This window comes from Myiozetetes cayanensis, unplaced genomic scaffold (assembly GCF_022539395.1).
Source record: "Myiozetetes cayanensis isolate MyiCay16 unplaced genomic scaffold, myiCay2020 scf1, whole genome shotgun sequence".
NCBI lineage: Eukaryota > Metazoa > Chordata > Aves > Passeriformes > Tyrannidae > Myiozetetes > Myiozetetes cayanensis.
The window spans coordinates 106,910,985-106,928,836 of record NW_026086604.1 but is presented as its reverse complement, the minus strand read 5'-3'; the positions used below and the strand labels follow the sequence as shown (position 1 = coordinate 106,928,836).

Sequence of the window (17,852 nt, the reverse complement as noted above, 5' to 3'; positions counted from 1 at the left end):
GCTTCTGGCTTTGCTTAGTGTGCAGGCAGCCCAGCGTCAGACTTCAGGGCTGGGTTGCATGACTTGCTCTTGCAGGAGCACTTTTGCTGTTATCTCAAAGCTCTGAAGGATTTGTTCCCTGTCAGTCCAGACTCATGAATATTTAGGTTCCTCAAGTACCTTGTAGTACTGCTTGCATCAGCTCCGAGGTTCTTATTTTAGTTTCGGAGGAAGCGCAAGACTTGGCTTGTGTGCATAAAGATAATTAGTTGATGCTAATGTTTATTTTCCACTTTCAGCACCTTTGCTTTTGCAATAGGTATTTACAGATTTGAATGAAAGCACATCAAGGACTCAGTTTTGCAGCTCGAGAAAACATGTCCCAGTGGCATCTTTGTTCCTCTTTATCACGTGCGATAATAAATTGTACTGTGGTCAGTGAGATCATTGGCCAGTCAGGGTTAGCTCAGGCATGACCTACAGGTTCCATGTTTTTTTACAACCCTACAGCGTCCACTGGCCTGTAGAGGACTTTGTCGGTACAGGCGCAGTCAGTCTCTGACTCACAGGTCTCTTCTTTGTGCTTTTCTTTCCAGGACAAGAAATAGTACCCAGAACTGTATTTTTCTAGATCTCAGGTTATCACCACAAAGTGTCAGACATTAATAGGACTTTTTTTAATAGGATTTTTTTCTTTTGTGAAGAGTTCACTGTAAGAAATCAAAGCATTCTGTGAGCAGGTGCTGTCTTGCTAATGTTTTCCGTGGGAATTGTGAAAATGCATGACTTTGGATTTAATTTGGCTTTGGTATATAAATACATGATAATGTAGTATACATTGAAATTAAAGCTTTCCATGGGTTGACATTTTGTGTGTGTGTGTGTGTGAAGAGCTTGAAGGTCTGAACTTCTCATTTGAAAATCAGGCACAGAAAAATTTTGACTACTGCAATTTTTCTGCAGGTTCTAAAATCTTACTGCCATAAATTCAAGGTGGATGATAAAGATTAAAGTTTAGAGTTATGTCTGATTATGGACATTGGTAACACCCAGAGAGCTTTCTAGTAAAAGACTTCGTAAGCATTGACATGCAACTTGATTCTTAAGATGGTGATTGGTGTTGTAAGTGCCAAAGAGCCATTGATTCTTACTGTGATTTACTATAAGACTGTTTTTCCCTCTCTGCAAGAGGTGTTAGTTTGTCCTAGAAACCTTGAGTGAGACCACTGTGCTTCACAACTACAACAAGTGCAAAGGTACTGAAGGGGACTAATGACTTCTGGTAGGGAATCCCTCTGCCTTGAATGCTGTCCTCCAGCAGTAGCAACGATTATGCTGATGTCCAAGGCAAATTATCCCAGAAGAAAAATGGAAGCAAAGTTTCCTTACCTCATTTCTTTCATACCACCCAGCGTTTTGCATTTTGGAAAATGTCTGGGAACGTTTCACCACAAAATAAATGAGGTAGCCACTCCCACACAAGCAACATATGATGAGGACGTTGGCCAAAACCCGCAGGAACCTTCTCAGGTGGATATTCTCATCCTTGTTGCTTTCTTGTTCATCTACAATAGACTCCTGAAAAAACAAGGGTGCTCAAAGAATTGGAATGAATATCTTGCAGCGCCAAGCATAAGGTGACATCAGATGTTTTTTCACCCTATGAAATGCAATGCCATGCTATTCTGACTATATTCAACTCGGTAGTTTGTGTTAAATTCAAACTAGGATTCATACAGGCATCCTGGTTGGACTGAAAGATATCAAATGGCAAATAGCCTGACAAGTTTTCTTTTAAAATCCTAAAGAGGAGAGTTAGGGGGACAAGGGCACAGAAGCTGGAGCTGCCATGGATCAGCACCATACCCTGTTAATATGAAGAGATGCTGTGCAATTACCTAGATTTCCCCTTAAACCTCTGCCATGGCAGGCACTGGGAGCATCCCTAGAAGCAGATGAGGAAATGCTGGTTAGGTTTACCTTGAAGCTGGTGGTGATGGATGCAAATTTGTTGTCTGCTGTCTCTGCATTGCCAATGAGATAGTCCCAGCTGGTGAACATTTTCCAGCTGAAAACGAAGTTGTCATCGTCCCCATCTGCTGTACTTTCATTGGCATTGCGCGCCATCCTGCATAAGGATGTGTGCAGTGACAAGGTCAGACAGTGTTTCACAGAGCCACCATGTCTCCTTCAGCTTTGCAGAATGGCACCAGTGGATTACTGGTGGGCAAGATGCAGTGGGGTGACCGTTCTTGGGGTTTGGGAGTGACTAATATGTGCCATGAGACCTCAGGTTTAAAGCGGTCTCAACTGTCAAATGGTATCTCCAGGGCTACGCGGGTCTTGTGTTAAAAACAGTAATATAGAAAAAAACTAGTATGGGTGATTAAAGAGGTTAAGGATTGCTTCCACCAGCTAGTACCTGAAGAAAGTCTATTTATGGTGTTTCCTGGTCCTAGGCTATATTATGTGATTATGGCTACCTTTAGTTAGCTAAATTTGGTCAAAGCCCCCTGGTACTGTCCAGTACACCCACTGCAGCACAAAGTTTTAGTGAGGCTTTACTTGCTGCACAATGCTGGAGTCAAAGAGCCTGCAGCAAGTAATGCAGGGAGAGAAAAAAGGATTATTCTTGTTAATCAGCATAGGAGCAGATATGGCTTCTGCTGTTTCCTCTATATTATTTGATCCCTGAAATCCTTCTGTAAGTCCCACTAGAGTTCCTAGCACCAGTCCCTCTAGGAAGGCGAGACAACAGATACTGCAATTTCGTGGCAAATGTACAGAAAATCCCCATGTCCCACTCCAGCCAAAGGCTGAAGAGGCTCTTTCTGCTGCACAGCAATAGGGCATGTTTCAGCAGTGATACAAATCCATGGACTTATTCTTTCTTCCAAAGAAAGGAAGACTTTTGCATGGCGTGTCCTTCAGGCAGAGATAAGAGGTTTTATTTTTTTATTTTGGACTTTGCAGAGACCATCTCAGCAGTGACAAGTGCCTCAGCTGCATCCTCAGTGCCCTGAGGATGCTGTGGGAGCCTCACTGGTGCTTGGGGACAGTGCACAAGGGGCACACAGATTGTGGCCACTTTTAAGCTCCACTGATTGGTTTAGGGACACATCAAAGCAATCTGGTAGCTGTTTTCCACAGCCCTTGCACCATCTGTGTGACCCACATTGGCTTTCAGGAATGTTTATTTTGCAATGAAAGAATGGAAAAGGAACCTTGGAAATTTACTGCAAGTAACATCCTCCTTCATGTACAAAATCCACCTATTTGATGGCCCTGTAGTAATGTTGAAAGAAGGGTTAAAGAAGTCTGGAGATGAGGAGAAGGAAGAAGATGGCTGGAGTAGAAGATGAGAGGGTTCAAAATAGTGCACCTGAGTACACGGACGAAGCAGGAGAGCGCTCAGGTCTGCCCAGCCCACCAGAGCCAGGGTGGTGGATAGGGAGGCCAAGTGCATGAAAACAGCAGGCACACAGCCCCCTTTCCTCACGTTCGCCCAGCCATTCAGTAAGGCTGGACCAAGCCTTGAGCCGTGCCCATGGAGGGGAACCTGGCTGCCAGACACATCTGGGTGGGTTATGCAGAGAGGACAACGTCAGCTGTACTTACGATCTGATAACAACCATCAGGCTGTAGCCGAATACACTGATCCCAACCATGAAATACGCCATTGGCAGCCTGTATTTTAACCAACCAATTGTCCTCTGGTTATTGTAGTAGCCATAAAAGAGTGCCGAGTATTTGATGTAGCCCTGGAGGAAAAGCAAAAGCGATCCTCTGTAAGCTGTGAAGCTTTTTTTCTGAAGAAAAGAGATTTCTGGTGAAAACCGAAGATTTAGAAAAAGGAAAACCAACTTGGAAAATTTTTACTGTCTTATTCTTGTCTGTTTGCTGCCCTGTCACTTTTGAGAGCCATCTTCCTAAGAGGTTATCTTCCTAGGAGAGGGAAGATGAGGGAGAGCATGTAAGAGGGTAGTGGCTCAAAACTAAAATGTAGTTTTGATCTGTCACTGCTTCATCCCTCCCAGAAAAACATCCTTACTGCTCTTTGTGGCTGTGGCCCACCTGCTTCTCTAAGCCAGTATCAAACACTTGGATCTTACAGAAATGCTGTAGCAGAGGGCTTTCCTATGATGCTATGAATTTTTTCCTTTCAGGTAGGAGGCAACTGATGCTTAGTACTTTGCAGATTTAGTTCCTTTTACTGGCTGCCACCTGCAGAGCAAATATAACTACAGAGTAAAATCAAAGCATTACTTTCCTGTGCAAAGCAGAGCTCAGACAGAATATCAAGCATGTTGTCTCAAGATCTATTTTTTGCTGTACAAACTGCTAGGTACTCAAAGAGTGTGCAGATCTCCTAATCTGCCTTAGCAATCTCTCCCTGTTTCTCTATTGTATCACATCCCAGTTATGTGTATCATTACATATTGTACTTCTCTACTTTTTGCTTATTGTCTTTCAGCTTGTTAGTTAAGTATACTTAGTCTGACCATGATAGTTGAGCAAGTTCCCCTCTCATCAAGCCTCCAGAAAGACCAAAATTGAGGCATAACTTGAAGCTCATATCAGAGGCTGTGTAATGGATCTTGTTTAGAGACATTGAATGGTTAACATGGGAAGGGACCTCTGGAGGCCATCTAGCCACTCCCCCTGCTCAAAGCAGAGACAATCGCAAAACTAAGTGTTGTGGCTCAGGGCTATATCCAGCTGAGCTTTGAAAATCTCCAAGGATGGAGATCCCACAACCTTTCTATACTTCTCTTTCAGTATTTGACTACCTTCACTTAGTTAAATTAAGCTCCTCCAAAGTGCTAGTTTTTTCGTTCCTAATGTAGTCAAAATCTTTGGTATCCCTGGGTGCCACATTAGCTACGTGTTTGCATTGCACAAAGCGCAGTGCTGCAGGTACAGGACCGCTCTGCATGTTTTTCTACCAGTGCTTCTGGGCCACTGGGAAACACAGGAAGCCTGTGGCTGGCACACCACCGAACAGCTGCTTGGGGCTTGTAGCCTGTCGTATATAATGTCTGCTGGGGAGGTGTGGTGAAAAAAGAGCCGTGTAAAATATAATGCCCCTGGAAGGCACCAGTAGAGTTTGTTTCTCAGCTTCTAATTCCAGACCTTTGTCTTTTTGATTCATCAAATGCTGGGGACTGAAAAATTAGTTTCTGTGTTTACATCATCCAGTATGTTCTTTAAACTCCATTTGTGAGACATGGTGTCTGGTATCCAAGTGAGATTTATTCCTTTATACTCCTTTAAAAATCCATGATGTGACCTCCTTGCTGCCAAAGCATACATTTCCTGAGCTCCTGTTTCTTGAAAGGCATTTTTCAGGATTACAGTATTGACTCTTCGTTTCTTGCCTGCTCTGAATTACGTTTCCCCATTGCACCTCTCCTGTGGAGCATGCTGGAATAAGCATCTATTAATTTTCAAAGGGCAAACCTCTGTGAAGGGCTTCATTTGAAATCTCCTGGCTGCAGAGGGTACATTGTTGCCCCATAGCTGCAGGTGACCTTTCTGGTTTGCATGTTTGCTCCCTGAGGTCAGGCAGCAAGGGAATAGGTACTGGATGGAGACCTGCGTGGCAGAGGGGTTCAGAGGATCAAGACCTCAGTGAGGCAGGAGACTGGCAGGTAATAGGAGCCAGCCTTTCATGCAAGGATACAGACTCATCCAGAGACAGGTTTTCTTACTGATATATCTACAGCTTATGGTCTTGCAGACAGAATCAGCAACTGCAGTTCAGCAACACTCCTTCAGATTTGTTTGCTTGCTTGTTTGAGGCTTTTGTTTTGCCTGGTGTTTTTTTTTTCTGGATTAATGAGTTTAAATGCTGCCTCTTGTATTTTTACAGTGCACTGCTCAAACGAGCTTTTTGTTCAGTGCAATGCTATTAAAAGTGTCCATAATTCTCTCCTGAATTTTGGATTCTGGCAAGTAGGTGAAAGGGCTGGGAGAGGAATACTCTGCAGAAAATGCAGGGTGAATGAAGGCCTGGCCCTGCTAGGTTCCTGGACACCAGTATTTGAAGCCTTTTAAATAAACTATTTTAAATAATCTGGGGTTTAATAAACTAGGGTTTGGGGTGTTGGTTTTTCTTTTTCTGTTTTTTTTGTTTGTTTGGTTGGTTGGTTTGGTTTGGTTTGTTGTTGTTTGTTTGTTTTGGTTTGATTTTTGGTTTGGTGGTATGTGGGGTTTTTTTGTTTGTTTGTGGGTTTTTTGTGTGGTTTTTTTGGTTGGTTGTTTTGGTTTGGGGTTTTTTTGGGTAAGGAAATTTCAATGGGGTTTATTATAGAGGGACTGAATCCTGTGCCAGTGCCAATAAGCATTGGGCCAGTGCTAATAAGCATTAAAAATATTTCCAGAAGTAGCAACTTTGAAAGTCAGATGCAAGGTATTGGTCACAGCAGAATCTCTTCACTCCTTGTACACATCTTTTTTTGGGCTGCTCCTTAAAAACAATCTCTTTGGCCTAATTTTTCAAAGTACCTGGGGTGGGAGGTGAGTTGCTGTTGCAGCCACTCACTCACAGATGGCTGAAAACTTGGGCTTTCCCTTTGGGTGCAAGTCATAAATTTTGGCTCCTGCTTCGGGCTCATATAAATACATCAGGGGAGCAGGGAGGGCAGCTACGTGAGGAGCAATCGTCTTTCTGAGGCTATGAGCCAGTTCAGTGGCCTGGCAGGGTGCTCCCTGCCCACGAAGGGGGTCCCCAGCTTGAAGTCGCCTTCTAGCTGCCTGGTTTGGAGCAGCTCCAGCCTTTCACCTGCATGCTGGCTGCCTTTTGAATTGGAGGCAAAATGGCTTTTGTGTATACATATACATGTGTGACATATGCCAGCCAGCACTTCTGTATGTGGAAGTTGTTCAAATCCATATGCAAGTGTCTGCATGCGAACATGCTGTTTTGGCCAGATATCTCTGGGCATCCACAAAGATTTTGTTGCAACAAAAGACGGGTGTCTTCAACTTCTGGAAGAAATAGGTGCTGGTGTATCTTAGTAGTGCTACAAAGATAAATTTGTTCTAACTTCTGAAGGATTTTAGGAGGTATTCAACTGATCTTTTATGATTAACACTCATGTGCTTACCTCAAAATCCCAAAGTACTGAAAAATCCATAGCTGTTGCTTGTTCAGCCCGGGGTACAGTTTTCCTTGGCATGCTCCCGTACGGCATTCCCATCAGGACCTGGAGAACATTAAAACAGTGATGCATGTATAGTATAACACACAAACAGATTTTACAGTTCTTTTTTTTAAATGAGTCTCTTTTGGTTTGCTTTTGGTTGATTTTCTTTTTTTTTGTTGCTGTTGATTTTAATATATATTTTATTTCTTAATACTAAAGCAGCAGTTCAAAATATTTAAAGTTAATTTCATTTAAATCACTAGAAGATTTCCATTTCCCTGACCACATCCATTGCACAGGAAATATTTTGCCAAGGAGGAACTGTATCCTTCAATGAACAGCTTCAGTTGAAATGTCCTTAGTTTAGCAAGAAGTTCTTTGATTGAACTTCATGGGTCTAAGGCAATAAAGGGATTAGCTTCATCTATTTATGCAGGGCTCCTCCTCTGAGAGGAGTCAAAGGCACTGGGTCGAGCTTGCAGTATATTTTGTATTGTATAGTCTCGAATTGAAAAATGTTCTCAAGGTGAGGTAGAAGGCAATTAGGTTTGGGCAAAAAGCATATGACAAAAAGATGCAAAGAGCAGTTTCAGTGGCACCTCCTGCCCTGAAAACACCATGCAAAGCAGGTCTTGCAGCTGGTCCAGCAGCTGTTGAAGTCCAGACAGAGAATGGCAAGGGCTATGGAAAGTTAGTATATTTACAAGCAGACTCTGACTGGTGCTTATACCAAAATATCTCATTAGCATTCATAGCTTAGAAAGGTCCTAGCATATAACTATCACTTGTTTTTTAGGACTATCTAATTACATTCAAAATAATTTATGATTAAATGTTTATTGCCCAGCTACTCTCCATATCGTAACAGCTCAGTAGGCAGTGAGTAACAGTACGCACACTTCAGAGGCAAAAGCTTCTACCATATGCATAGTTCCTAACAAAACACATTTATATTGTTCAGTGCTAATGGTTATGCCTCTTCATCCTGGGAGGAAACTGAGCTTTCCCTTTTGATAGTGTGAGCAAGCACATTAAGGAGAACAAAAGCACGGTCCTCAAGAGAGACTCTGCTCTGCAGTTTTGCTTCATAAAATTCTGCATTGAACAGAACAGATGCCACTGTCTGTGGATTGCACAGCCTTTAAATACTGCACTGAGTAATTTAGCCAAAGCTGTAATGGCTACATTAAAAAAAATCTTCAATAAATGATCATATAAAGTTGGCTATGAGATCCTTTTCCTTCTCCAAGAAGAGCGAGAAATAGAAAAACTAAAAATAAAACTATTGCTTGTGAATCATCTGAATTGGACGTACAGAAAAGGGTTATTTCCCAAGCAAACGTTAGTAGGCAAAGTACTGGGAAATTGTTTGTTCCCTCAAGAGCTCCTCCTGCAGGACTGTGCTATGGCGGCTGCCCCATGGTCATACCTCTCAGAGGCCCAAAAGGAGGGTTCTTAATTACTTTCTGAGGATAATCCAGTTCTTATGGCTCTTGCAAACCAGATCTTGTGTCTAGGATTGACATGTCATGTTTCTCACTTTAGCCAAAATGTAAAACTAGTCTTAAATTAGGTTTTGGACCTCCTATTTCAGCTGCTGGAGGGGCAGGATCTTTGACAGTGTTTAGGTCTCCTGATATCAATCCAACTTTTGCTCCTGTGTCAGTAACAGTCTTCGTAGTCAGTCTTTTGTTCTCATATGTTTTATTTTACTAAAGCCTGTTATATTTATTTGTGTTATCCATCTGATATTTGTGTCAAGCACCGGGCAAGATATTACTGAAAGAAGAATTAAACACTTACCTCTGGAATTATAACCAGTCCAAATATTAACCCGAAAAGGACAAGATTTACTCCATACATCCACCGCAGAAATATGAAGTAGGAAGCGACTGAGGAGCCAAAGTGACCTTAAAACAGAAGATATTTTATGGTTAGGAGTTTGGGAGGGTTAAACTGTCCTCAGCAACACCTGGACCCCCTGACCCTCAGGTGTCCCCAACATGTTGTCTGTGACCCTCCCAATAGTCCCCACAACTGATGGAGACAGCAATGCCTGGAGCAGCCTGGGGTGCATGCTCCTTGTTTGGTACTGATGCCCAGGGTGAGTGAAGATCAGGGACCAGGGAGCTGGAACATTGTTAGGATGAAGGCAAAGTTGTCTTACAAAATGTCTCACTGCCACCACAGAGCAACTTCAACTTACTCTCCACTTCCTTTATCTTCATCTCCCAGGGTATGCACTGGGTTTTAAAATTTTCAAAGTCTCTCTTAAATTTCACCCATTTCTGAAACAAGACAACATCACAGTGAGCAGAGGGGTGTGAAGGGAGAGGCTGCTTTCTCTTCAGGGCTTTCTCATGTCAGGGTTTGTTAGCATGGCTAGGAGTGGGTGTAAAGGCCAAAGCAAGAACTGTGGTCTGAGTCTGTTCTTTCGGGCTATTTTAGAAACACCCTTCAATCCAAAAGCCCCCTCCCCACAAGTGTTCACATTCATTATCTGAGTTTTAACCATTCCAGGCTTTTGGAATGCTGCAGCTGAGCTATGAGCTTACCATACTACATGGGTGTAGAAAATTCAGACCTAGCTCTGGCTTGAAAGAGTTGGCTCAGAACCAACTCTATTTAAAACAAAATCTAATATGATAAAATGCTGAACTTGAATCCTTCCTCATCAGACTAGCAGCTAAACTACCATTGATTTAATCATCTCAAGCCTGGCTCTGTTTTGAACTTCTCAGTATAATCTCCATGACAACATGCAACTTGGTTACCAAGTTCAGTCTTAAAACACAGCCATTGTTCTCCCTGTTATCTCCTCATTACTGGGGAAGATGAAATTTTACGGAAGTGCATGGGGTATTGCAAGAGTTTGACATGGCCTCTCTCCCCATTAGGGGTACCTTGTCTCACAGATCAAGGTTTTGGAGGTTGCAACCAGAAAGCCATGGTTTTCCCTGCTCCTGCAAACAATCCCTTGCTTCAGAGAAGGTCACAATGAAATTCAGGTTGGGGTAAATTTTCCCCTGTTCTTTCTGCAGTAGATTTGAAGTCAGCTAATATTGTTTTGAACGGGGACAGGAATTTTTATTCAAACTTCCTGGTGCCTCTTTTGCTAAACCCAGAAATGTACTGAATGCCTGACTGAGTATCAAGCCTTTCCTTGACATCATTGCAGCACTTACCTTTGCCATCATCATCTTATATGCATACAACTTTTTGCCCTTCCCTTTTCCCAGAGCTCCTTCAAACTTCTCTACAAAAGCTTGTGCCTCCCTGATAGAAAAATAAACAGGCAGGTTATTAAAACATCAAAGGGGTCTTTAGCTTTTCCCATCTGCCTCCAGCAGTGGGATAACAGATGGGCTTGTGGGAAGGTGGGGGCTTGATTTCTCTCCACACCCTGTTGCTGCATATGGGGTTCTGGCTGCTAAATGCTGCTGGTGTTGCTGTGCCATGTAGAGCTTGTGTGCCCACCTGGGACTAGGTAGAGGGTACCCAAAGCACTTATGTTCGTGTAGAGATGTGCCCCAAATATTGTTCCATACTTCTCCCTGGGTGTACACCAGAAGCCTGCCTGTTACTCTCACTAAAAAGCTCTCCCACCCTGCAGGCCTGTTATAATTTCTCTCTCCTGATGCATAGGTCAAGAAGGAAATAACATTACCTAGTGAAAGAAACCCCAAGAGGATGCAGAATTTTCCTCCATGAACACCTCCCTGGATAAATATCAGAGATGTGCAGTTGGCCCAGTGGTATAATCTCAGCACCAGAGCAATGAGTGTGTGCTAGTCAGGAGTAAAATCAAGCTGCAAAATGAAATTAATTTTGGAGTAGGATTTCTAAGGGAAATACAGAGAAAATAATCTAGGTAGATGCTGTTAAAATATGCTGAATTTGTGAATAAAATTATATCGTATATTGATGTTGCTAATGCATCGTGAGAAGAGATTAAATTTTAGGAGTTGGGAGGTTGTTTGCAATCCTAAGCCTGCAAGAAAGATGGACTTCCACTTGGTAGAAATAGTTGACTGGTTCAGCCTTTAACCTTGGGAAAGCCACCTGTGACCTCAATTGCAAACCTAAAGTGAGATTTCTAAGTCATGAACATATTGTTTCACTCTCTTTGTGTTTAACATTTCTCATCTGTGCAGTGGAGCTAATAATTTCTTGTCTCAGGGTTGAGTTTATGCATCCAAAATAATTAATGAATGTACAGCATGCTGGGAGCCTTTCTGGAGACCCCAGTAATGATTGCCACAGTTCAGGAATAAGATGAAAGGATGGAGGTATGTTATCAAATATACTCCTACATAGAATTTTAGCCAGGATACTACACCAAAGGGAAAAAGTGCCAGAAATAACTCTGATTTGCTCTTTTTTTTCCTTTTCTTTCCTTTCAGAACTTTGGAATTTTAGGGCCATAAGAATTTATTTGTAATGAGCTAAGGCTCATAGCATGCCTGTGGGAGAGAAAAACTGCTTTAATACAGTTTTCCTGTATAGATCTCTACCTAGATTTTCAAAATTAATTGTCAGAGTTCACAGCTCATGATTTTATTGGAAGATGGAATAGGTCTTGGCCTTCAGGGTGTAAAAGAGAGAAGCAGAGACACGTGGTGACTGCCAGCCTTCACAGCCTGGTCACTGCAGCTCTGAGCAGCTACTCTGCAAACATGCAGCAGGGGCATCACCACACCCCATGGGGCTGTGCATGCTTTGGAATGCTATTGTGAAATCTCTCCTGGCAGAAAAGGGTTTCAGAGGACTCTTAACCAATAAGGCTGGGATTTGAATCACTTGATATGGAAATGGTTTGATATGAGCCATTCCCTCTTGACCTGTGGGTTTTGATTTTCCTGGTTTGCCCTGGCCAAGCACCTCCCACTTTCCTTCACTGCCGGATCTCCGCTGTTGCCTGAGTTGTTCCCACGTTCATCAGGGTCTGCATGGCAATATTCTCTTTTTTCCATAAATCTTTGCAAATAATGTAGCATTTTTTCCAAGCAGACCCGTCTCAGGCCTGTGCAGTAATGTGGCACAGAACGCTGCTCTGATTTCTGTCTGACAACAGACATGAATAAGCAAACCAGGGTACGGAGCTGGCTTTAACAAGTAGCCTGTCAGTAGTGAGTCATTTGATTTTAAATACAAGGGTAGAATGACCTGGCCATGGGTATCAGTTGAACAGATTTGCACTTTATCTGTTCTTTGGTTACGGAGAAAATCAGATTCCACATTTTAACTCTGCTCATTTAAACCCAGACAGGCTGACCAGGCTCTGCCAGTCACTTTTTCTGAGACTCTGGTGTTACAGCAGCAGTAGCAGCAGCAAATATGCAATTGCAGGGAAAGGCAAAGTGCATCTGACTACAGTCAGCAAAGACCCCAGGGATGGGGGTTTCCAGTTTGACAGGTACCTGAGCACCGATAGCTTCTTCACCATCCTCCAGGGCTTGTTCCTCATTGTGGAAATCAGTTTTTTCTTTTGCTCCACCTGCTCCATCAGCATCGCAAGCTCTTCCTCTGACAGCGACTCCTCATCAGATGACTTGGAAGAAGCGGAAGAAGTACTGGGAAACACACACAAAAAAGGTCACCGAATAGAAAAACTCACAGGAGTCAGAGGGAAGGTCTTGCCTGGGGTCAGCACAGTGCCACTGGCCCCAGGAATCCCACTCTGATGTGGGCACAGTGCCTTGCCACCCCCTGGCTCAGTGCAATGCCAGTGCCCTTCACACTCGGAGCAAGGCTGTTTCCAGCCAGGATCATGAGGAGGCAACTGCCCCACACCATAATTCACCCAGGGTCATGCTTTGGACCATACTTCAGCTACATAGAAGCATTGCCAAGGGCTAGAGCTGGCTCTGGAGAAACGCTTTTCATGCCTTCAGAACAAAATGAGAGATATGGGGAGAAGCAGAAGGTTGGGACAAGTGACATTTGGAACAGACAGAGACTTGAAAACATGAGGGATCCATTTTAACCTTGAACATTTCCACAGACCAACCAAAAAACTGTGTGCAGATCCAAATTGCTCAGGCTGTCTACCCCCTGCTTTAGGCATTAGGACTACGCTACGTGCATAGAGCTGATACTGGCTGAGAAATGATAGTGACCTGGAAACAGTTTGGTTCTGTGGCATTTTACACTATGTTCCACTGTTCTGTCTCTTTTAGGAGAACAGGAACTTATTTGCAGTCTATTGGTTTTACCACTCTGATTCATATGCCACTGGCATGTCAATATTGCTGCCAGTCTGACACAAGGCACCATAGTCTGTTGGGATTGTTTAATTACCTGTTTTTCCTGTCTTTATTCTCTTTGTTCTCCCCCTCCTTTCCTTTCTTGATTGTTTTTTTTTCTTCATTTTCTGATTCCTTTTGATCTTTCGTAGGAGCCTTTTTGCCTCTCTCTCTCCGTTGGCTTCCTTCCACTCCTGCCTTTTTTTCGTCTCTGTTTTTCCTTTGGTAGTTTTTTCTCCTAGAAGCTCCATTTTGTTGGCTACCACTGTCTTCCTCGTTGCTGTCATCTTCTTCTTTGTCTTCTTTCTTTTCCTTCTCTTCCTCTTTGCCTTTGCTTTGAAGTCTTCTTGCTCTGCTAGTTTCCCTGAGGCGTTGTTTGTTAGTTTTCTTGTCCTTTACTTCATCTTCTGTAAGTGATAAAAACCAATTACTTTGGGATCCATGCTGGCCAAATAAGGATTCATCAGAAAATCGTGGCCAGCCAGGTTACCTGCTGCAAACCCTGGCAAAGCGGAAGAGCAGGTGCCCGTTGACCTTTGGTGGGCTTTGTGTTATGCCCTGCCCAAGAACCACATTTAATTCTGGTTATGCAACTCCCATTTAAGATAGTACGGTTCATTTAGCACATCAGTGACTTTTATGTGACCATAAGAAAATCGGGAATTAGTTACAAATGCAAAAGCCCATCCATCAGAGAGCACAGACGGATATCTTCCTGACATGTAAACACACCAGAACAAAGGAAACAGAAATTGCAGTCTGTTACACAATGTGTAGTTTGTTTGTTGATGTGATGTCCTTGAAAGATGTTTACTTTTCAAGGCTGGGATGGAGTTCTTCTATTTATAGAGAGAAAAGGTGCAGCACAGGCAGTATCTGGTTTTGCTTCTCTGAGTTTTCTTTTGTACTGGAAAGTCTACATTCAGAGAAGAAAAAGCCCAGATAGTCTCTGAGGCACATTTCGTCCTTACTGGCATTGCAAGCTAAAACCCTCTTTTTTTTTCCAGAAGTCAGAAGTGCTTCTAGTTTCAAGGACTGAAATGGAGCATGATTTAATTGCAGAATGTTATGGAAAGAAGAAAAAACAAATTAAAAAAATACAAGTCATATCTCTTTTACAACCAAGTACATTAAAATCATTAGTACGTTTTCTCATTTTCCAGAATTTCTGGCTGATGAAAGTGTTCAAACAAATAAAACATTTGTAATCTTGTCTTTTTCTTTTTTTTTTTTTTTTTTTTTTTTTTTTCCTGGAGTTGGTGATATTGTATTGGAAGAAGGAAATTGTAGTGGAATGAGATCCAGAGTGTAAAATGAGGAGCCTAAAAGGTGAGAAAAATAGAAGCAGAAAGAATTTGAGGATTTGCATTTTTGTTTTGGTGAAAAGTTAGAAATTGGTAACAAGGCAATATTTCTAGTGTTAAAAACGTAGTAGATTGTGGCTGTCACACCTGACACTGGGAATGAGAAGGAGCTTTTAACTAATTTCTCAGGAGCCACTCAGCAGGTTTCAGTTACTATGTAGTGGTCTGCATTTCAGTTGCTGAATTTCAGTTGTTGATCTAGGTCGAAGGACCACCTGTCCTCTTTGGGAAAATGTTCATTTGGGGCAACCAGCTACCACAGTTTTCATTTCAATCCATCAAATATTAGGTTGATTGTGAAGCATTCATTTGTTACTTTTATCTCATTGCCTTTTTTGCCTACATGAAAAAGGTGGATATGATTTCAAAAAAGAAAAAATCACAGTCATTTGCTAATTACATTCTCATATTTTATGAGATAATACAGATGCATTTGTGAACCATTTTTGCAGTAGCAGTTCCATTTATATCACCTATCCAGTGCTGTTACGGTCTTACCTCTTAGCTATCTCTCTTTATTTAAACTCTATGTGCAGGGTTAAAGACGTTTTTAATCCTGTTATGGGCTTTTCCTGATTTCGCTCACAGCCATCAGTCTGCCTCCAATCCATTTTCATTTTTTTCATCTTTTGGACATGATTAATCAAGATCCCAGTGTATTATGGTCTAAGAAAGCATTACAAGAAGGGCAAACAGATCTCAGTACAATGCAAAGCGGTCTCAGCCCTGCACAGGGTGATGCCTTACTGCAGTGCTTGATTTACTAGGGTTTGACTTCCAGGCAAAGTGGGCTCTGACAGCCTTCTGCTCTGGGAACATGAATGAAAGGGGACAGCCTACTTAAGAACAGTGGTTTACATATACCTATTATAAGTCAATCCTCAAGGGAAAAATGTGTTTGCTTGCAAGTAGCTCATGAAATAGTTCATGCTGTAGAGCAAGTCACAAGTCAGAGAGAAAAAGAAAAGGTATTACCTCTTGTATTTCAAGCAAGATCACATTTGTTAAGCTCTGCATTACCTTCACTCTCTGTGTCACTTTCGACTTCTCCGTCAACCTCTATTCCGGCTGCAAGACAAAGAACAAAGAGTAATTACATTTGTTGCTGGAATTTACACACGTGATGCTTTACACAGCTAGCCTTAAGTTCCAGCTGAGCTTGGCAGAATGTCCCTTATTGATTATACATTATATTCTTTTCCTACAGGGATGATCTTAATATTTACTTTAGTCTGGCAGATTGACAAAATTTCCCTGCACAAGCAAGCTGAAATTGTACGATATTTGAGAGACTCAAAATGGTGTGCTTGGAAAGTCCCAAGACATTTAGTCAAGTATTTGGCAGCATCCAAACTGAAATGTTCACACAGTGATACCAACCATCTTCCAGGATGACCTGCAAAGCACTTTTCTTTTTCTTCCCCATGGCAGCCTCCCGTCTTTTGCACAGACACCGTAGCTTCTGTGCTGTGCACGCACACCCCAATCATACACACATTACTCTCTCTTCCAGTGCCCATGTGCTTGTCTCCTGGGCATTGCAGACAGAAGGGCAAGTCCGGCTGTAGGTGACCTCTTGCTCATCAGCCATGTGGACAGGGAGGGGTGGGAGAGGCAGGAAAAACCCAGGCTCTGCCTCAGCCCACCCAAATGCTTTCACTTCTTCTCCCTTCTCCTGGTGAAAAAAGCACCTGTTGGCATTACATTGCATTTCATTACTTAAACATGAAGGAAAGCCCTTTGGTGGGTACTTGGTGGTGTCGTATGAAACCCAAACACAAGTCACGTCTGGTTTGGACATAGGCACGTGGCCGGAGGCTTTGGAAGGATCAATTTTCTTAATGCCATATTCTTTATTGACCTGTGTCAATCTGTGTAACCCTGTTAGTCTTTCTCCTGCACCTTATTAAACTTCTCAGTCAGTGCCCCTTGGCGAGTGGCTGTGGGTCACCTTTTGCCCTCCATGCATGTCCCTCGTAGGGGACTCATGAGCTAATAGATGCAGCAAGGAGTCAGGAGTCAGGATACCAGGATCTCTCTTTCCTTTGCTCCTCTATTCTGTGTGACCTTTGCATACTCATTGCGCTTGATGGTAAAATAGGATAGATTTTCCTTCTAGGTGCTCTGAGGCTTAATTAATTAATGTGAGACCCTCATTTGGAAGGTCCTTTAGTACCACAAAGTATTGTATTGCATGCTGCAGCTTTCAGTCTTTCAGTGGGCCAAGAATAGGTTTGTCTGAGCACCATCTGCCTCAGCTGTAGCTTCCTTAGAAACCGTCCTAGGGTGCATCCCCAGTGCTGGGGAAGTCATACAGATACTGCAAGAAGGTTTCCCAAAAGGAGCGCTTACCCTCACACCATCTATGAAACATGTTTCAGACACCCCAGTTTGCAGAGGTGTCCCCTGGGGGACCTGGCATGGTGACAGTATGCAAAGACTTTTTTCCAAGGGTTGGCAGGGACAGTGTTAATTATCTCTTCCCTCCCAAAAGAGAGGGATGTTGTGGAGATCAGTTTGAGGCTACTGTCACCACTGACTTGTACAGATGACTCCTGCTCTGGATCAGGTGCAGTAACTGAGGATGTGAGAGCCTGAACCTTTCTCTGCTGCTTTTTGCTCACTGAATTTTGGTCCAAGAGAAGCTTTCAAGTTCTTTAAGTCCAATTCCATGGATTGTTTGATTTACCTTTGACTTCAGCTGAGCTCTCCTTAGCTTAATGCATAATGTATGGTACATGGCCATACATTATTAACGACTCTAACCCTTCAAGTTCATTGCACAGGGCATTTTCACTACGTGTTCCCCACACCAGTGGGTCTGACTAGGTCTGAAGACAGTGATAGCATTTTTAGAAGGTCTTCCCAGTGAATGAGTTTCACCTATAACTCTGTATGTTGATGTGGTTTGTTTCAAATGTGATCACTAGGTCGCTGAGCTAATACTTCTTCAGGCAAAAATGAGAAATTTGCAATTGCTGGAGGCTACTGGAACAGATTTTCTACAGGCTACTTCAGTTGCCTCAACCCCAAGCATCTCTTTCCCAAACAGAGGATCTAGGGACCAAACTTTGCTAGTTAAATGAAGGTCAGCTTTCTCGAGAATCCTGTGACAG

At 42.7% G+C, this 17,852-nt stretch overlaps 1 protein-coding gene across 1 annotated transcript in view; it reads right to left on the bottom strand.

The window, feature by feature from the left end:
* TMC2 (transmembrane channel like 2) overlaps positions 1-16,162 on the bottom strand; it is a 32,268-nt gene extending 16,106 nt beyond the window's left edge. The window contains exons 1-11 of the mRNA XM_050333647.1: positions 16,117-16,162; positions 15,757-15,804; positions 13,428-13,779; positions 12,548-12,700; positions 10,313-10,403; positions 9,334-9,415; positions 8,931-9,037; positions 7,089-7,187; positions 3,598-3,740; positions 1,960-2,107; positions 1,369-1,557 (exon numbers count right to left, since the gene is read on the bottom strand). Of these exons, the coding sequence (XP_050189604.1) occupies positions 1,369-1,557; positions 1,960-2,107; positions 3,598-3,740; positions 7,089-7,187; positions 8,931-9,037; positions 9,334-9,415; positions 10,313-10,403; positions 12,548-12,700; positions 13,428-13,779; positions 15,757-15,804; positions 16,117-16,162 (1,458 nt within the window). The remainder of the gene's footprint in view (positions 1-1,368; positions 1,558-1,959; positions 2,108-3,597; positions 3,741-7,088; positions 7,188-8,930; positions 9,038-9,333; positions 9,416-10,312; positions 10,404-12,547; positions 12,701-13,427; positions 13,780-15,756; positions 15,805-16,116) is intronic.
* Positions 16,163-17,852: the final 1,690 nt, after the last annotated feature.